At 42.9% G+C, this 17,821-nt stretch overlaps 1 protein-coding gene across 6 annotated transcripts in view; it reads right to left on the bottom strand.

The window, feature by feature from the left end:
• The window catches only part of zfhx3b (zinc finger homeobox 3b), a 202,473-nt gene that overhangs the window by 43,273 nt on the left and 141,379 nt on the right, over positions 1-17,821 (bottom strand). For all 6 annotated transcript variants that reach the window (XM_030102752.1, XM_030102988.1, XM_030103153.1 and 3 more), the window contains one exon: positions 13,194-13,425. In XM_030102752.1, the coding sequence (XP_029958612.1) occupies positions 13,194-13,425 (232 nt within the window). The remainder of the gene's footprint in view (positions 1-13,193; positions 13,426-17,821) is intronic.

The raw sequence follows: 17,821 nt of genomic DNA, 5'->3' as shown, positions 1-17,821 counted from the left end.
CATTACAGGCCCCATATTGTTTCGGACATGGAGCCTGTCATCAATTTGCATTCTGAAGCCGAAAACACACACACACACACACACACACACGCACACACACATACAATGTGATAAGGAGAAACATGTTTTTGTGTAAATTTATACGATATGTCACCCCCCCCCCCTCCAAAACCCCCTCCACCTGCCCCACCCCTCAACCCAGACACACAACAACGGACACACACATCCACACACACACACACTCACACACTTATAAATTGCAGTCACATCCCCCTGCTAGAAGGGGATGATAATTGCGGACGGCCAATAAATTACTGCTGCCTCCACATCAATTATAAGCATCACGTCTGGCAATGAGGAAAATGAGATCTTGTGACAAATTTCATGAGGCTTGGCTGCCCAGCAGCCTTTCTTAACATGCTACAGATAGCAATCCCTTATCTAGCCTCTGTAATGGGGAGCTACGGATAGAGAGATGGAGCTGCAGCCATTTAATTAAAAAGCTGGGGGTAGGGGGTGGAGAGGTGTAATTCATTGAAAAGGCACAGGAAGGAGACAAAGGCTTTGTCTGCAATACATATTTTGTTCAATATTGTCACTCATCAGAGGCCAAGTTTGTGTCTCTTCTGACAACAGTTGTGGATATTTCTCCGGTCTTTGTGCTTATCGCGCCACTGTTTCCTTCTCCGTTTCATTCCCTCTTCTCGCCCTGTTTTTTTTATATTTCCCTGGAGTGCTCCGCTCTCCCCCACTGGGACAGCTACAACGTTTTTTACGAATGACTGCGGTGGACAGACAGTGGCACTGAATGAAATGGCCCCTGCACCTAATTGTATTCCCACCTGGGGAAGACAGGCAAGGGCGGAGGCTTCAAGAGCACAGCAATGAGGATTTATGGCAGATGGGGAGACAGCAAAATAAAACACCAAAAGGGATGGCTCTTAAATCTCATTCCCAGTGCAATATTCATTGTAGTTGCAATCGGGTGTGCTGATAGAGCATTGAAAAAACGACTGCTGTGTTCAAATTATGGCTGTACCCTCTACTAATATTTAACATCATTAGAAAATCATTAGAAAACCATCATAAAACCTGGGATTATGACCAGAGCATTAAACACAATGATTATTCAGCGTGTTCCTTCTCCGCTTTGCCTTGGAAATGAGATTTGCACTGCTGCGGCTATGTAGGGGAAAAGTACGAATATTTTTCATAATTACTGTAACATTTGAAAAACATTGGCTTGCATGAATTACTATTCCATTATGAAGTTGTGTTTGTCTGCCCAAAAGCGGAGTTTGCAATGAGGGGTTTGCACGGGATATCATAAATGTGCTTTTATGAGGATATCAGTGGGAATAATGCCAATATATTAAACCTTAACCTTACGCTGCAGCAGAGACACACTAATTCAAAGAATAGAGGGAAAAAGGGCTGGAGGAGTGCATATATGACTTTCTTTATGTTTTTGCCTTTGCCTGCATCATCATCATCATCATCATCATCTTTGTCGTCGTCATCAACATCATCTTCACGAGCAGGTTGCAGTTTCAAAGGAGGGCAAACATGAAAGTGATAGGAGATGTGGAATTTTTAAAGCATTAAATGAAATGCAGTCATGGAAAGCAGTTGAAAAAAAAAGTATATCTATACACACACGCACACACACACGCGCGCGCGCACACACACACTGTAAACTGATGTACTGCCAGTACCGTCAGAGTTGAGTCTTTACTTTTTGGGATTTCTCGGCAGCCCCATTATCAAGAGCAGCCATCAGCACAAAGATAAAAGATCCTAATGGAGCTGGCCGTAGTGGAGATGAAAGGTGCAGAGATGCTACACTGTTATGAATCTCTAATGCAGCCCATGTTTCTAAGGTAATGACTAACTCTCTGGCCCCTTTCACGGGCTTCCCTGCTGCTCGGGGTCCAGGCGATAAAGGTCTCCCGTTCCTTGCCACTAAGCAGCGAGGGAGAAACCTCCTGGACTTCATTCTGAAAACTCCCCCCCAAAAAATACAGTTTTTCTGTTAAAAGAAATATCTGTGTCTACTCTCATTTAGTCAATGGAGTGACATAATCAGTTCAAAAAAGTGGCAAGGCTGAAAATGATATTCCTTGTCACTATTGAATTTGACTTATGGTGTGTTGCTACTCCTCAAATAAATGATAGTTGCTGTGAAAGCAATGCGGAGTGGCAGATTGTACAATTTTGCTGGAAAATTGTCTCTTTGTCTCTTATCTCTTTAATAATATCAGCCGCCGAGGGAAGCTTGTTTTACAGTAGGTGAAGACTATGAACAACATATTCTTTTTGGGTCAGGATGAGCAGGAGGCTAATGTAAGAGCAATTCCTTGTCAAGCTTTTCAGAGTAATTGAACTGACACTTATGAGAACCAATGTTCTTTTAAATGCATTACTTGGCAGATATTCGGGCTTTTGTCCCTTAAACTCTGCCAGCAGAAAATCATGCCCTTTGAACAACAGGGAGAGGTGAAAATACATAGTGAGAGAAGTCTTTTCTCCAGTCCCTTTCACAGAACCTAATGGATTGTGAGCACTTAATGCATTAATCAATCAATATCTCTCACTGTACATCAACAGCGCGACCAAGTTATGAATGACCTTTGCAACAAAAAAGGACACTTAAATGCACGCGAGATTGCTCCTAGGTTAGTAACTTGGGCCTGATTCTTTTTTACCACGCATGATTACACATTCACAAGGCAGAAGGCTGTTCACAGAGCACTAAATATACTGAGGTTAGTTGTCATACGATTTTCACGTGAATTTTCCTGGAGGTAATGAAAGACGATGTTCTCAGTTTTTCAATAGATATGCCTCGTTTTTTTCACCTTGCTACTTGCTGTTGATTATGGCGCACCCTTAAAGACATGAATTTAAAAAATAAAAACAACAACATTTCTATGGTTTTATATCTGCTTTCTTCATCGTACCAAGGCCACAAATGCATTCTAACCTACTGCATTAAAATCTACCTTTAAGTAGCCGGCTTGGTCACCAAGCAACATAAGAATTTCTTTGGCTTCCTCTGAGAAGGCATCATGAAAGGTAAGTGCTCTTCTTTGTAGTGTGGCTCAGACACTAATTTAAAGATAATTTTATCTAGAGATATGGACTATGTGGTGAAAAAAAAAAAACACTTTCTGTACAGAAGAATCATAAGTACAAGTTCATACACCAGCGTCCATCCATTCACAGTGATTTTCAATATCATAACTCTCTTAAGGTCATTGAACTATCACTCGCTCAGGTTTGCTGCTATTTTGTTATCGCTGGTAAGCGATACATGAAGTACATGAAACATACTAATAGCTGTATTATTTAATCACCTGAGACAATTACTATTAAGATAAGTACTTGACTGCATATTTGCAAGAGCAGGTGAACTCACCAACTATGTACACACAGAAATATAATATAAATTATAATAGGTTATGAAATATTTCATTCAATAAATCTAGAAAAAAATAATGAATATATTGAAAAGAAAGTACAAGGACAACAAATGATCTAAAAAGGCTCCTTTAAGTCAATAAACTGAGCTGATAGGAGAAGAATTGAGGGGGAAGATGGCAGATGATAGTATGTGACGGTAACCGATGCTGAGGCGAAGGGGTGGGCTCGAGGTGGTCCTGATTGGGGGGTATCCTCCGAAGTACTGGTGGAGAATGGAGGTGAAGCATGTCGACAGAGTGGAACGGACAGGAGCCGACTGCACGGAGTCAGAACAAGAGCACAAACTAATGCCATTGTGGTCAATGCACAATGGTCTTTAAAAGTAACTGCAGAGCCCTTAAACAAAGAAGGCATTGCCATTCAACTCTCACCAGCCCAATTAGATTCTTTTATTCCATTTAACATGACAAAAAAAAAAAAAAAAAAAAACAGCCCATTTTTTCCCCCTGATCCTGGCCGCCATGCCGGCCCCTCTGCCACCGTGAATCCAGTAAAGCCTCAGCATGCTGGCCCGTCCGTTAGACTGACATTGCCTTGTGACATGGATTCAAACACATCCACAGTGTTCTCCGCTCTACACCTCACACCCAAATACGTGCCCCGTCTCAGCTTTCCCAAGTGCCTGAAATATTCAACATATACATGAGAGGGACTCAATTTTGGAGAAACCTCACTCACCAGGCACGGCTCAGGTTAATGCTTTTTTTACTTTCCGTTAACAGATTTTAACGGAAGAAGAAGAAGAAGAAGGAAAAAAAAAACCTGGAAATTTCTAAAGAACAGATCTTCAACCAGATTTTTATCTCCCAGAGCAACCGAGAGTTGATATGTTTCCTGCAGCTAGAGGAGATTACAGTAAATGTGGCCCTCTTGAGACGATCACAGCACAGCATATGCTTCTGGTTATAAAGAGTGAAGAGAAAAATGGGGTGAAACACAAACGAGATGATCATGTGATCCTCAAAGCTATTTTGGAAAAAAAAGAAAAAAGAAAAAACTGCTACAGGATGATGTTTTCGCACAAATAGTATTCAATTCAACAAAAGAATTTGTTTCAATTTATTTTATCTAGGCCGATTATAACACATACAATTATATAGTCTATTTATTGGATTTCAATGGTTCTTCACAATGATGAATAAAATATACTAAATCCCCCACAAATTTGATATTTCCACAGGATACTTGTATCCCAAAAGCTGTATTTTGGGACAATGTGTGAAAGCAGACAATTCAAATGATGCACAACACATGAGATTGTTTTCTTATGACAAGAAACAAAAGAGGCCACAGTCTTATTGATCTGTACATTTGTGTAATCCATACATTGTTTACACCATCATTGCCTAAACTTTTATATGGCACAGAATTAACATTTTACTATTCTCCTTGCATATGATTCAGACTGCTACTTATAAGACAAATAATTCATCAATGAAGACTAATTGGTTTATTTGCAGGCTAATAAAGAACCTTCTTTTCTTTCGAGATGATTGTTGGTCTAACAAATTCAGATTATACGCCTTATTGGACTGGAGTATTTCCGGACTAACGTCAAATTACTCCTTTCAAAGTAACTATTAAAAAGCTCCTATGCAGTATTTTTGCAGTACTGCAAACAGACTGATGCTTTCAGGATAAAGACACTGAAGTTTTTTTGGACCACCGAAACACAACCAGGACCTAAAATGTCATGTTCTTAATTCTATGGTCAATTTTCTGCTTTGCAACTGAACTGACTTTTAGTCCTTCTCTGCACACACAGAGCAAGTTGTGTGAACATTGACCTTCACTGGCTTTCTTAACAGAGGATTTTTCATTCTAATGCTTCAAATAACTCAACATACAGCGACCAGTGGACGATGTTCAGCAAAGCAACAGTTTCAGATTTTTCTACAAACGTGAGCTTTTCACATTGAGATAAATGAACCTTTTTTTTTTCCTTCATTACAAGAACAGGGTTCATTTTCTGTATTATTTTTTCTGAAGCCATCAATCATAGGTATAATTGCCGAAATAATAATTTCATTACAATTGTAATAGGACAAAGTCTAAGCAATCATGCAACATTACTAATACATAAACCATTTTTGTCTTTATTTGGACTTGATAAATTAGCTCAAGTATCATTACTGTAAAATTTGTTTTCTCTCTTGCAGGATTATTGCAAAAGTTCTCATCATCATCCACTTACCACATTTAAATATCAAATATCATTACGCTCATCCAGGCTCTATCGCTGCAAATGGACAGTGGGAAGAAAATATCTCCAGCCAGCTCATAAAACACCAGCGCCAGAGAAGAGCAGTGTTTCCAGTTAGACAAAGGGAGACTGTAAAGGATAAGTCATTTGCTGGACAGGGGGAACATTATAAATTAAACTCAGTCAAACAAAAACTGTTCTGTACCAGATTGTCACTGTGCAGCCAATCACATCTGCTTAAAACGGCGCGGCTGTGAGCTCGATTACATTGAAAAGTAGACACCCTTTCTTAACAAACATCCCAAAACTGAATATCACTTTCCAACAACTGACACTGTGCTTCACAAGTCTTATTCCCAAACAACCTTAATTTTCTCACTCAGAATTTGGTTTTACGGCTGATGACCATCTTATGGGACCAAATTGGGACAATATTTAGAGAAAACCTGATGCATCCAGGGTAATTCCCAGTATTTAATCTGTGAAAACTTCCCCTGAATGTCACACCATCACCAATATTCAGCAGAGGATGCCTCCCACTCATATTATCCTTTTATGTTTTTCACCAAACTCATCCATTTCTCCTCATCTCCCCTCCTCTCCTCCTGCTCAGGTGCCGAGCAGCGTACGGTCAAGCACACCGTGAATCAATGACTGGTGCTCACGCCCACAGGTAAAGGTTAGAGAGGTTCACTATTGAATTATTTCTGCGCTTCTCTCATTGCTGCCATCTGCCCGGCTGGTTTCAGCTGATGTGGTGGAGGCACTGCAGGGGACTCTTTTTGCTAATGCACTCAAAACATGAATGCATGTGTGCACTTTGTGTGTAGTTAGTCTAAACCTTTGTGGTATTTTTGTTTGCAAGGATGTTTTCTGTAAATGTAACTAACAGGACATGGACTTTGCACACACACACACACACACGCACACACACACACACACACACTCACACACAGCTGACTATCTGTGTCTATCTATCAGAGAGTGGATAATGAATCACAACATCTGTGCTTTCAGCCAGTCTTTATTTCATCTGCCTTCATTCTAATGGAGCCTTCGAAGTGTGAGGGCAACATGCTGCTGTATAGGGCATCCTTCACTCTCTGGTTTTGTTTTGCTGTCAGCGAGGCTGATCGTCTCCGCTGGACTCAGGGTGAACTCATCCATAGCACAGATCATGCCCTTTGATCCACCAGCTCTCTCTGGGGGGCACAAACAGCCTTATTAAAAATGGCTAAATAAAACTTTCCGAGCCTCGACTCGATAGTTCCCAAACTTTACCCCTGCTTCCTCTCTGATGCTGCCTATGGTCAAATTGAGCTGCCTAATTCTGACAGCGGGCAGCACTGTTCACCCAATACCAAAACACAGAAACAAATGAAGCGATGTAAGTGTTTAACAATTTATTGGTTCTAGTTCCTCGACTACCTGGCACACACACTCGCACTACAATCAATACCATAGACGAGAACAAGCCAGATGATAATGTGAGCCTTAGGGGAAAGTTCAAGCAAGGAGGAGCATGAAACTTCTGAAATAAATAAATATTGAAACCGCTAAACATTACGAGAGAAGCCACACAAGAGAAAAAAAGTCTGCAATGTGTTTTAACCACAGGCAGTGTTTTTTTTTTTTTTTCTCACTAACATGTATGTTTTAGAAAATGTGCTTGCTTTTATAACTTCGGTAATGAGGGACAAACCCAGCTGGCTCTTTGTAACTGTAATTGCAAAAGTCTTCATGATGTCTTTAATACTTGTGGCACTTGTGACTAATCCCTGGATCACACCACATAAACTCACTCACTTATTTCACATTCACTCCTTTCCGCACTAGAAACACAGCAAACAAAACATTAAATACTTTATGAAACACATTTCGCTGGAATCAGACATTAAAGAGTAAAAACCTGACTCTCCTTCATCTCGTGTACCTATGGCAGTGAAATGACTGTTGCTATAATTAAACCCATCACAACCATTATGTCTTTGGCACCTAATCTATTCCCTCCTCCTCTGCCTGTAACCACAGACTTCCCGCCCTCAGCCTTGACTGACAAACCCAGTGGAGGCTGTGGTCACTCTGTGTGAGCGACACGGCGGGCGGCGGGGCGACTGCGTTACTTCCCCAACCCCCCCTGCCTGCGAGCTCCTTCTGATACTGCAATCCGGCGCCTCACGCCACCGATCGCCACCTCTGCTCCAATATCCAGCAGCAAAGCCTCCGGGCCTGAAAATAGAACTCATTAACACGTTTAGTAAGTACAAATGAGATGACTGTCTCCTGATGGACTGTCTATCTTTTGGATCAGCTTTCAAGGAGAGTGTGTGGTAATGACAAGAGAGAGGGAAACCAATATTATAATGTGCTGCCAGGCTCCTCTGAAAATGGGCCTGATGACAGGGAGAGCCTCTTGCACCCGACCCACAGCCTGGTCTTTCAGCGTGGACACCTATGTGCGTGCTCATTTATGACCATGCGAGTTTGCAAAATAAAATCTGGTACGTATTTACACCCACATGACATAACTGACAGTGCAATCACACACAGGGCGCAAAACATACGGAGCAGAGACGAGGTGAAGCCAGCATGTGTAGATCTTCCTCCGCACTAACAGGTTCATTGTGCTAATGTGGCTCAACTGTCTCCAATTTTATTATCTCCCTCTCTTTTTTTAATATGGACACTCATACTTGATTTGTTTTTCTTCTCTGAGCTGAATGTATTGGACATGACGACTCGCCAGGAGTCAGACTTTACCCGCGCTGGAGCCCGAGGCCACGGCCAGTATTTACAGAACCAAGGTTCAGTCAGGAGAGGCAGTAAAAGTGTGGACACCAGGCATTTTTATTCGCAGCCTATCCCAGAATAGAGTGGTGGCTTTCTGGTCAATTTGCTATTACAGGATGAGCCAGGGAGAGGTATTCATACTCGGGCCTGTAAAGCAGGGGGCACACGGAAAGAAAAGACCGGCTTGTGTAAGTTTGAGCAGCAGGGTCATATGTTGAATGCCGGAATACAACTGGAAAATCTATAAAGCCATCATTTTGGCTTTTTAATAAATGTCTAGTCTTTTGTAATAATTTCAAAATGAAAAGTAATGTATTTATGAATTTCCTGGCACGTTCTTGCAGACAGCAAACAATTTCCTATGCTGCCTAGATGCCCTTCGGACAGGGATTAGAAGGCAGGCGACTGACAGAGGCCTGACTGAGCTGCGGGCCCTCTGGGGCCCTGCTCATCCAGGCCTGCACAGACCTCATCCTCATATCCACTCAGCATCACTGGGGCAATAACAGCCTTTATTAAAAGCGCATTGCAGCAGTGTCTGTCCATACAACTTACTTTCAGATTGCCCATAATGTGGCATGTAGAAAGAGTCTGGTGGTTAGGGGCTACAATATCCTGTTTCTGGAAAGGTTTACTTTGCATTTTAACAAGCATGAATAAAGAAGGGCATTCCAGAAATGGCTACCGTCTGTTTTGCTGTTGCCTGTGGGGAACAAAAGCTCAGACTCTGGCCCTTGCATGCCATCAGAGTGTGGCCTGGCTCACCTCTGATTCTACCTAGCTTTAATGGCTGAGCATGCAGATAGCTGGAAAATGATAGCAGGGAAAAGGACGCCCCTGTTAATATGTTGGGGGGGAAAAAAAGAGATGAGATAGCAGAGGATGAAACAAAAGAATCAATATTATGCATATTAGAAGTGCGGGATAGAAATTTTGACAGATAGGATGTCGACCCGTCGCATCTCCCATTAAATCTAAATGCGAGCCGCAGGGTTTAGTGCGAGCCCTAAAATATGAGTGACTTTGCTTTCTATTTGCTTTATTAGTGCATTATTCCGTGTCACTGTGTATTTTCCAGCTTTTCCAGACTGTCTCAAGAATTATGCATGAGGCGGAGGGGGAGACATGTGGGAGGGAAGAGAAATGCCTCTGTTGTCGGGACAGGCCTTGCTATTAGGTGTGTGACCCTGAACGCGCACCCCTTTTAGCAAAACAAGCACTGGATCTCATATTGGATACCGCTATTATGCAGTAATTTGTATGCATCCTTTCGTCTCATTTCCATTTAATAATGCACACCGCTCCCCTGCCCAGTTTCTCAAACTGGTCATTAAAAGTAACACGGATCTAAACTGGAGGCTTATGTTCCACTTACGAGCCGCAGCCGAAACAACCGCAGAGTCAAAGTTAGATCAGCCCCTCCCAAAAAAAAAAAAAAAAAAAAGCAGCTTCAATGCCCAGGCCTCTGTGTCCACACAGACTGGAGACAATGACTGGTGGCTGCCCAGGTGGCCCCGGCCCCAGCCTTCTCCTTCCCAGCCTCCGAGGCTCACAGACAGGGATTTCCTCCTGCGATGAGAGCCAAGCCGTCACAGCCCAGCGATCAAGGGCCTGCCATCTGTGACTGAGGCAGATTTACAGCAGGAGCTAATCCACACTGTCAGCCACGTTTGTTCGCCATCTCTGCCTGCTCTACATACATAAAATCACACACATGCACGTCACTAAGAAATAGTAATATTTTTTGGGTTATTAAATGCTCCTTGCTGCACTGCATCTGTCTCCCTCTTCACCCCCCCCCCCCCCCCCCCACTCTCCTTGTGTCGCTCATGCACACACCATCACAATGCAAATGATGCCTTGCAGAAGGGCCTTCACCCTTTAGTGCAATTTAACTTTGCCCTTTATAAAAGGCATGATCTCATTCTGTCCTGTACTCAAAAATAATAACTACAGTCGATTAAATGTTAAGAAATGAGAAACCTCAATGTGTCACAGAGTTATATGCCCTGGTGAATGTCTTTCATATGAAATAGGGTCATCATAAACTCAAGTGTCAAACTCGCTGTCACACGTGCGCTCCCCAAACTCACTCCAGCCATTTCCGCTGCATCCATATCAGACCGATTCCACTTTTCCCTTTTTTTTTCTATTGTTAGCTCACCGGTGAACACGGCCAGATTTCAGCAGTCACCATTAACCCCTGTACATTCTTACGAGTGAACACTTTATGGGAGTTCTAAATATTTCACTCTCCCTCTGTCACATAGTTATTCTAACTATTTTGGTGTAAATCTGCAGCGTGGCGATGACCTACAATTCTTAAAACCAGTAGCTGAGGCTGGAGCATTGGTTCAAGTCAGCACTGAGCTTTGTTCAGTGGTCTTTGCGCACCGGGCAGCTGTGTGGGGATGGGGATCCCTCTGAGACCGCCTTTGTTTCCCCACAGATAAAGGGTTAAAGAAGACAAATGGAGGTGGGGTCACAAAGCAACATGCCTAAACAGCACATTTATAGTTGGGGCAAGAATTAAAACAATGCGGAGCTTTTATCCCCGTGTTCAGTCTAATTAAACAAGAAGCCTAATTTCTGCTGTCCTTGCTCTACTTCGACATCCAAGTAGCACCAAATCCCTGCAGTCGACCTTTGCCGGGTTCTCACACGAAACATTGTTATGCAAAGTTGTAAATCTTCCCATATCATGCATGAGCTCGCCCAAATGTATTCCCCTGCTGTCACAACAACTTATCACTCAACTATAAAGCTCAGGACTCAGAAGATTGTCAACATTTTTTTAATAAAAGAATTATGTCACGCTACCTTTTGGAAAACACCTCTCTGTGTAATTCTGACACGTGTTTGATCATTGTAGCAGGTCTTTTCTTTTTCTTTTTCTTTTTTTTTTGGCGAAAGCATATTTCTAATGTTTTGGGGAAAATCCCATGCAAGCTCTGCACCTAAACCAACAGAGAAACACTCGCAGGATCACAGAACAGCAGCAGGCAGGGGAATTACTGCCTAGGTGACCCAGAAATCCAGGGGCAACTTTGTTTTAACAAACCGGGGGACTGTTCCACCGCTTTAGCAGCTACGTCTCAACCACAAGAAAGAGCGCTGTGCCACAGAAGAGCTGCAGGAAAGGAAATTAAATATTACAGTGGGTGGGAATGGTTCAGCTCCGGCTGAAGGGTGGGGCTACGAGGTGGACCAACACAGCTGATGCTTTCTGAGTGTGAAATGGTAGACTTCAGTGGTGCGGAGTCAGCAATTATAGACTTAATGATTATAGCAAAAGCCTTATGATCATCGCAGTGTTAACTTGATCGAGATGTTTGGTCAACACCAAGCGACCGGGGTGGTTTCATAGGAGTTACTTCCTGATAATAGGCCATTATCACTAATTATAGATTTATCTTTGACAAATACTTGTGGCAAGAAAAGCAATTCTGCTACACCAGGAAACACTAAAGTCATGAAATTCAAACGCTACGTACTCAGTATGAATGAAAAACCATTAAATCTAAAGTGTACTGTAGAGTGAAAACTGAAGGTCTTCCCAATTCTCTTTAATACAAGTGCTCTGATTCAAGCGGATGACGGTGACTGTAATATGATCGCTCAGTACAAACACAGCAAACACTGCCGATGTGTCCGTGTGTCATGACACTGCCCACACACACACGTTAACTCAAAGCCTATATGCTTCATATTACTACAAACATGGGCATCCGACATTTTTAAACAGAGAGAAAAAGACAGATACACACATCTGCTAATTAAGAGAAAAAACACTTATTTGCAAATAGCACAACTGCTCCATGTCTGAACACACACGCACAAAAAAAAAAAAAAAAAAAAAAATCCATTTATTCAGCCCATCCCTTTTAACCTAAATGGCCCTTCATCCTGCCTTTGCATGTCCGCTTGTCCACTGTACTGTAGTCATTAACATATTTGGAATGCAGCGAGCAGAAAGCTTAATTGTCTCTAATTGCTCAGCTAAATATGTTCTCTAATGATTTGCTTCAGATCTGTGACTGCCTTTTGCGCAATTTCCCGGACGCTGGCTTCATTATCCCTGCCTCCTTGGAACAAAGCGTCTTCACAGGCCGGCCATCGAGTATGTGTGCGAGGGAAGTAATGGTTCCCTCTTGGAAAGACTCACAATAGAGCCCCTTTGTCAGGGCACAGGAGTTAAAGTGATTAGAAAACCAAATCTCTACTAAGAAAGAGTGTTAATTGACCACTGCTCACTCTTCCTAATCACTCCGTAATAAATGGGCAGTTGAGATACTTTGTTTCAGCTGCGCTGCCGTTGTTGCGGCTGCGCCTGTTTTCTGGTGTTGGTGTTGTTGCAGCTGCTACCGTTCAACTCCTCCTTCAACAGACAAAGTGATCCGTCTAAATATGTCGGCAATGGGTCAAAAAGACAGCTTCCATTACCCCAGACTTCTTTTTGACAAGTGAAATGCTGTATTTGCAGGAATATTTTGGGGGAAGTCATCTTTTTTTTTTTCAAAACGTCAACAACAAAACTGCTATTTAAAATTTTTTTTTTTGCAGTCATTTCCAAACAGATGTTGTCCAATCGTTGCAATGCTGATCCTGAGGGAAGGTAAACGTAGACGGATGTGTGTTTGTGGAGAGATCAAGCCACAAACACAAAGTCACACACGTGCACAAATGCTGAAACAGAGCCACCGAGCTGTGTTCTGACCTGTGTCTGAGGACGGGCATTTGCGAATGGTGAAGATGGAGCTGAGGTCCTCGTCGTCTTCCGGTAGGCCCTTCTGCAAGCGCTGAAGCTTCCTGAGGCTCTCGCTGCGTTGGTGCTTCATGGAGCGCACATGCTGGATCAGGTTGAGCTTGGCCTTGGTCGAGTAGTTGCACAGCACGCAATGATAATAGCAGGCATCACCCTCCACTGCATTTTCGTGCTGCTGCAGGTGCTGGAGGAGGGAATCCAGAGAGAGAGAGCGAGAGAGGGACAGAAAAATAGAGAGGAAAAGAGAAAGAAAGGAGTTATTGTAGATGGCAGATAGCTGGCTAGGCACCACCGACTCACTTTCACTCACACAGTTGGCAAATGAACAAATCAATTCTCAATCACAGCCCCGTTGTTTAACATCCAGACCTCTTCCACTTCAGGACAACTGTTTGGACTGCACACTTGTCTGTGTGAGTGTCTGTATCAGTGGGCTAACAGGACAGGAGAGGCCTGGGAGCCACGCAAATCTCAGGGGCCCAAGGGCGGGTAAGAATCGCATCAGCCACCCTTCAGAAGCCGTGGGTCTGCAGCCTCACAGACGGAAGGAAGCATTGATCCCCTTCACTCAACAGAAGCTTCCCGTCTCTGAAAAGGAAACTCCAAACATCTGCCTGTTTCACGCATGGGATACTAAATATTGATCACGGCGAGTTAAATCCTCGCTCTCTCATAGAGAAAGAGAGGCAAGAGGCAGCCGGCGGTGAGCCGGGAGGGGGACCGAGTGCATTCTGAGGGAAAATGCAGCATTCCACAACAGGAGGACAACCTTCAGAGGACAGGAAATCAGCATCGGTATTGACCTGTCAACCCAAGCACTTCCTCCAAGACTCAACGCCATGCCTCGTCCAGCCTGCAGCCCCCCCTCCGTGTCACAACATGCGTAACGCCCCGTAGTGACACCATGCCACCACAACTTCTTGTCACACCACCAAGCTCCAGTCTAATTACCTCCAGCATGGCTCAATCAATGATGCAAGGCCAACACAATATGGTAGGGCCTGGTGTGAGCAACAGAGTTATTGACCATTATCCTAAAGCATCACACTGATTGTTGCCGCATGTTTACAATGAAAGCCCCAGTCTCGGTGTGGCTACTTGTGTCCCGCCTGTCATGTGCTGCACTTATATCAAACTCCAGGGTCTTGCTGAGGGTTTCTGCGGCTGCAATCAATGTCAATCACCAAAAGTTTTCATCTTTTTTTTAGCTCTAATCTATTGAGGCCCTGTGCCTTCTGTTCAGCATGCTGAGAACTAAAACAAAAAAAAAAAGTGTCACAAACAGAAGAACACTGGACGTTGAATCAGTCCACAATATGAATAAACCTCAATTATTAATAAATAAAAAAAGTTTATCACTCAAACCATCAAAAGTGATGAAAGCTTGTTAAAAAAAAACAAAATGCAAGCATGTTTGATCACCTTTTATAAAAGTCTGTATTTAGAGTATATAATCCCCCTTTTATCCATTTCACAGAGTTCCTGGGTTTAAATTCACACTTCTGATAAAGCCTCAGACAACCAAACCTTTCATCTCCATGAACACACACTATCCTCCCCTGCAGTAGATGGCATGTGTGTCTGGCTCCAGGAGGTAAAAGCAGTGGAAACATTACACATTTAACCGCATTACATCTAAATCAGGTGTTGACAGGCTGGTGAAAAAAATATCATAACAATATTATGCCTCCCTAAAATGCTCCTGTCCCTTTCTCCTAATGTTTAATTTTCTGGCAATATTGTAATATTGCTATGGGGTTTTCTGGGCTATTGTGTTTCATTCTCTTTGGTTTCATATTTCTCACTTCTACACCTAAAATGTGCATTAAGACATCGCTTCCAGGAACAGGAATAAGAGTTTTTTTTCCCCCCTCTTTGTGAGCCCCACAGCTTCGTGTAATAGAGTTATTAGGTGATTGTAAAAAGCTCTGCGTGCTCTCCTTTCTCGCCTCGCTTTAAGCCATCCATGATGTCATGAATAGGTGTTGCGGGATATTGTGAGAGCCCTCCTCGTTCTCCTCCTTCTCATGTGAGCACAAATATTGCATCAGAGCTAAGGTAGACAGAAATCCGAGAGACAGATTCAGTTATAGATGACACCAAATCAATCAAGTAGCTTTTAGTCATAGCAGATGTCTTGAATCTGGAAAAAAAAAAAAAAAAAAAAAAAAAAAAAGCTTGCCGCAAATGACTCAAGGCTTCAAAAATCTCTGAGAGGACATGTTTAAAAAAAAAAAAAAAAAAAATGACAGCACCTGACCAAAACTTCAAAGCAAATCTCATGAGGTGGAAAAAAAAAAATCTGTGGAGTTTTATAGTTTCCCATAAAAACCCCAGGGTTTATATAGGAGTGAACCCGAGACCGACGGCTCGAGAATCGCCCATAATTCACCGGCTGGCCGAGAAGACGGCCTCAGCAGGGCTACGAGCCGCTCTGCCCCGGTGCTTGTAGCTGTGTCCACAATGTCAGGCGGCTACACCTGTAAAGTACTCTCACCATCTCTGCACCGGCGCACCGGCCATGACCCAAGGCAGTCCGGGGCCGTTTAAAGTCAATGATAGAGGGAGGAGATCGAATCAATGAAAAGTGAGGTGGGCTCTCCTCATTCTGTATTCCAGAGAGAACTGAGGTAAAACTGCACGGCGGATCGGAGAACAGCACAGCTGGAACACGAGAACAGGCACCCTGCGATCATACCAAACACAAACCTGCTTCAGCACTGATTCTCAGAGGACTCCTGAGGAATTATCCATGTGAGAGACTGAGGATCACGTCTAAAAGCACAAACACAACTTGGACACAGTGCACTCTGATCCACACACGCTTAAAATGTGAAACATAATAATGCATGAGACAGGGCCCATCTCTGTTTCCTATGAACCTGCAATGAAGCCCCGAGCTAATAAATCACCTCCAACCGGAGTGCAGGAATTTGGCGGCTTAATGAAAAAGTCATGTTGGGCTTGGAGGGGTTGGTCTGCCCGGCTCTGGGGCTTCTCTCCGCCCTATCAAGGCCCCAGCAGTAGTGGAGCTGTGGCGCACAGGGGTGCATCTTGGTAGAAAAATCCAAATAATTTAATTTTTGACCTTCTCTCGCTCTTTCCCTTTTTTTTTTTTTAAGAACAACAAATAAATATACCATGTATAAAAGATAATATCTTCTAATGTATACCTAAAATCTATTCAATCGAGAGTTTTAAGGACAATCTGCCCAAAAGGTCCAGTTACAAGCTTCATTTCAAACTGCGGTGGTTTCATGATTTAAATATGCGATCATGGTTTTCAAGCATCTCTCTTCCATGAAGCACCTTGTCTCTTTCTGTGGAGGCTGAATCAGTGCTCGGTGCTTTTTCAGGTAAAGAGGGACGGGGCAGTGTGGGCACCACCCCATCCTCTCTCTCACAAGTCGACCGTGCACCTTGTGCTCTGAGTGGGCAATACGTGCTCGTATCGGTATCGCCACCCACCCAGAGCACTGCATACATCTGCATTTCCAACCACTTAAATGCAAAGTAAAAGTGCACCTTTAACACAAAACAGTGTGGTTGCTGAGAGAGAGTCCAGCTAACACAAGATGGAGGTGGGTATTACTGGAAGGGTGGAAGGGAGACAGAAAGCCGGTAATTCCAAAGAATGGCTCCCAAAGGAGCTGTATAATACATCATGTACACGCAACAAGCGCGTACGAAAGAATAGACAAAACGAACATCCCAAATATACACACACAAACATTTACACACATACACACAGCCATATACCATTATGATCAGACCCTAATTTCCACCATTAAATTTGGCAGTACTGTTAATACAAAATTAATGCATTAAAACAGATGACTATCCGTGAGCTAAATAGCTATCAATTCTCAGAGAGCTGCCAAATTCCCTCTGTGAGGGAGAGAGCCACTGAGTATCTGCTTGGATATTGCTTTGTAATTGTCTCCCTGATTCTCGGCACTAAAAGCTCTTGTGTGTGTGTGTGTGTGTGTGTGTGTGTGTGTGTGTGTGTGTGTGTGTGTGTGTGTGTGTGTGTGTGTGTGTATGTGTGTGTACACATGCAAACGTGTACTTCACAGAAGGCTTGAATGGTTAAAAAAAAACAAAAAAAAACTGCAATTCACACCTGAAGCCAGGCATTTGTGCCACTATAGAGCAGAAATGTGCAGATCTATGAAAATATTCTATGCTCAGTCTTACAAAGCTGGGAGTCAGGTTTTGGCTTTGTCATTCAAACACGGTGAGGTCATGGCTGCACTTGTAACCAATGAGGTAACTGTATTTCACTCAGAAGGGAAATAATGTAATGTGCCTGTTGGGTTGAAAAACAACCCAGCATGCACATTACATTACAAAGGAAAACTCATATCTGTGTAACATTATGTAGAGCGCATGCCCGGTCCAGAAAGGAATGTGCAAAAAAAAAAAAAAAAAAAAAAAAGAAGTGACTCAATTGTCAGCCAGTTGTGAAGTTATGAAAAGAATGGAAGTCTCATTTAAAATCTGATTATTTCAATGTTGAAGATTAAGTTTGGAGTCGAGAGAATGAAAATATTTCAATGCATTGACCCTTTTCTTTTCAG

This window comes from Salarias fasciatus, chromosome 1 (assembly GCF_902148845.1).
Source record: "Salarias fasciatus chromosome 1, fSalaFa1.1, whole genome shotgun sequence".
Lineage (NCBI taxonomy): Eukaryota > Metazoa > Chordata > Actinopteri > Blenniiformes > Blenniidae > Salarias > Salarias fasciatus.
This window is presented reverse-complemented; position numbering and strand designations above follow the sequence as displayed.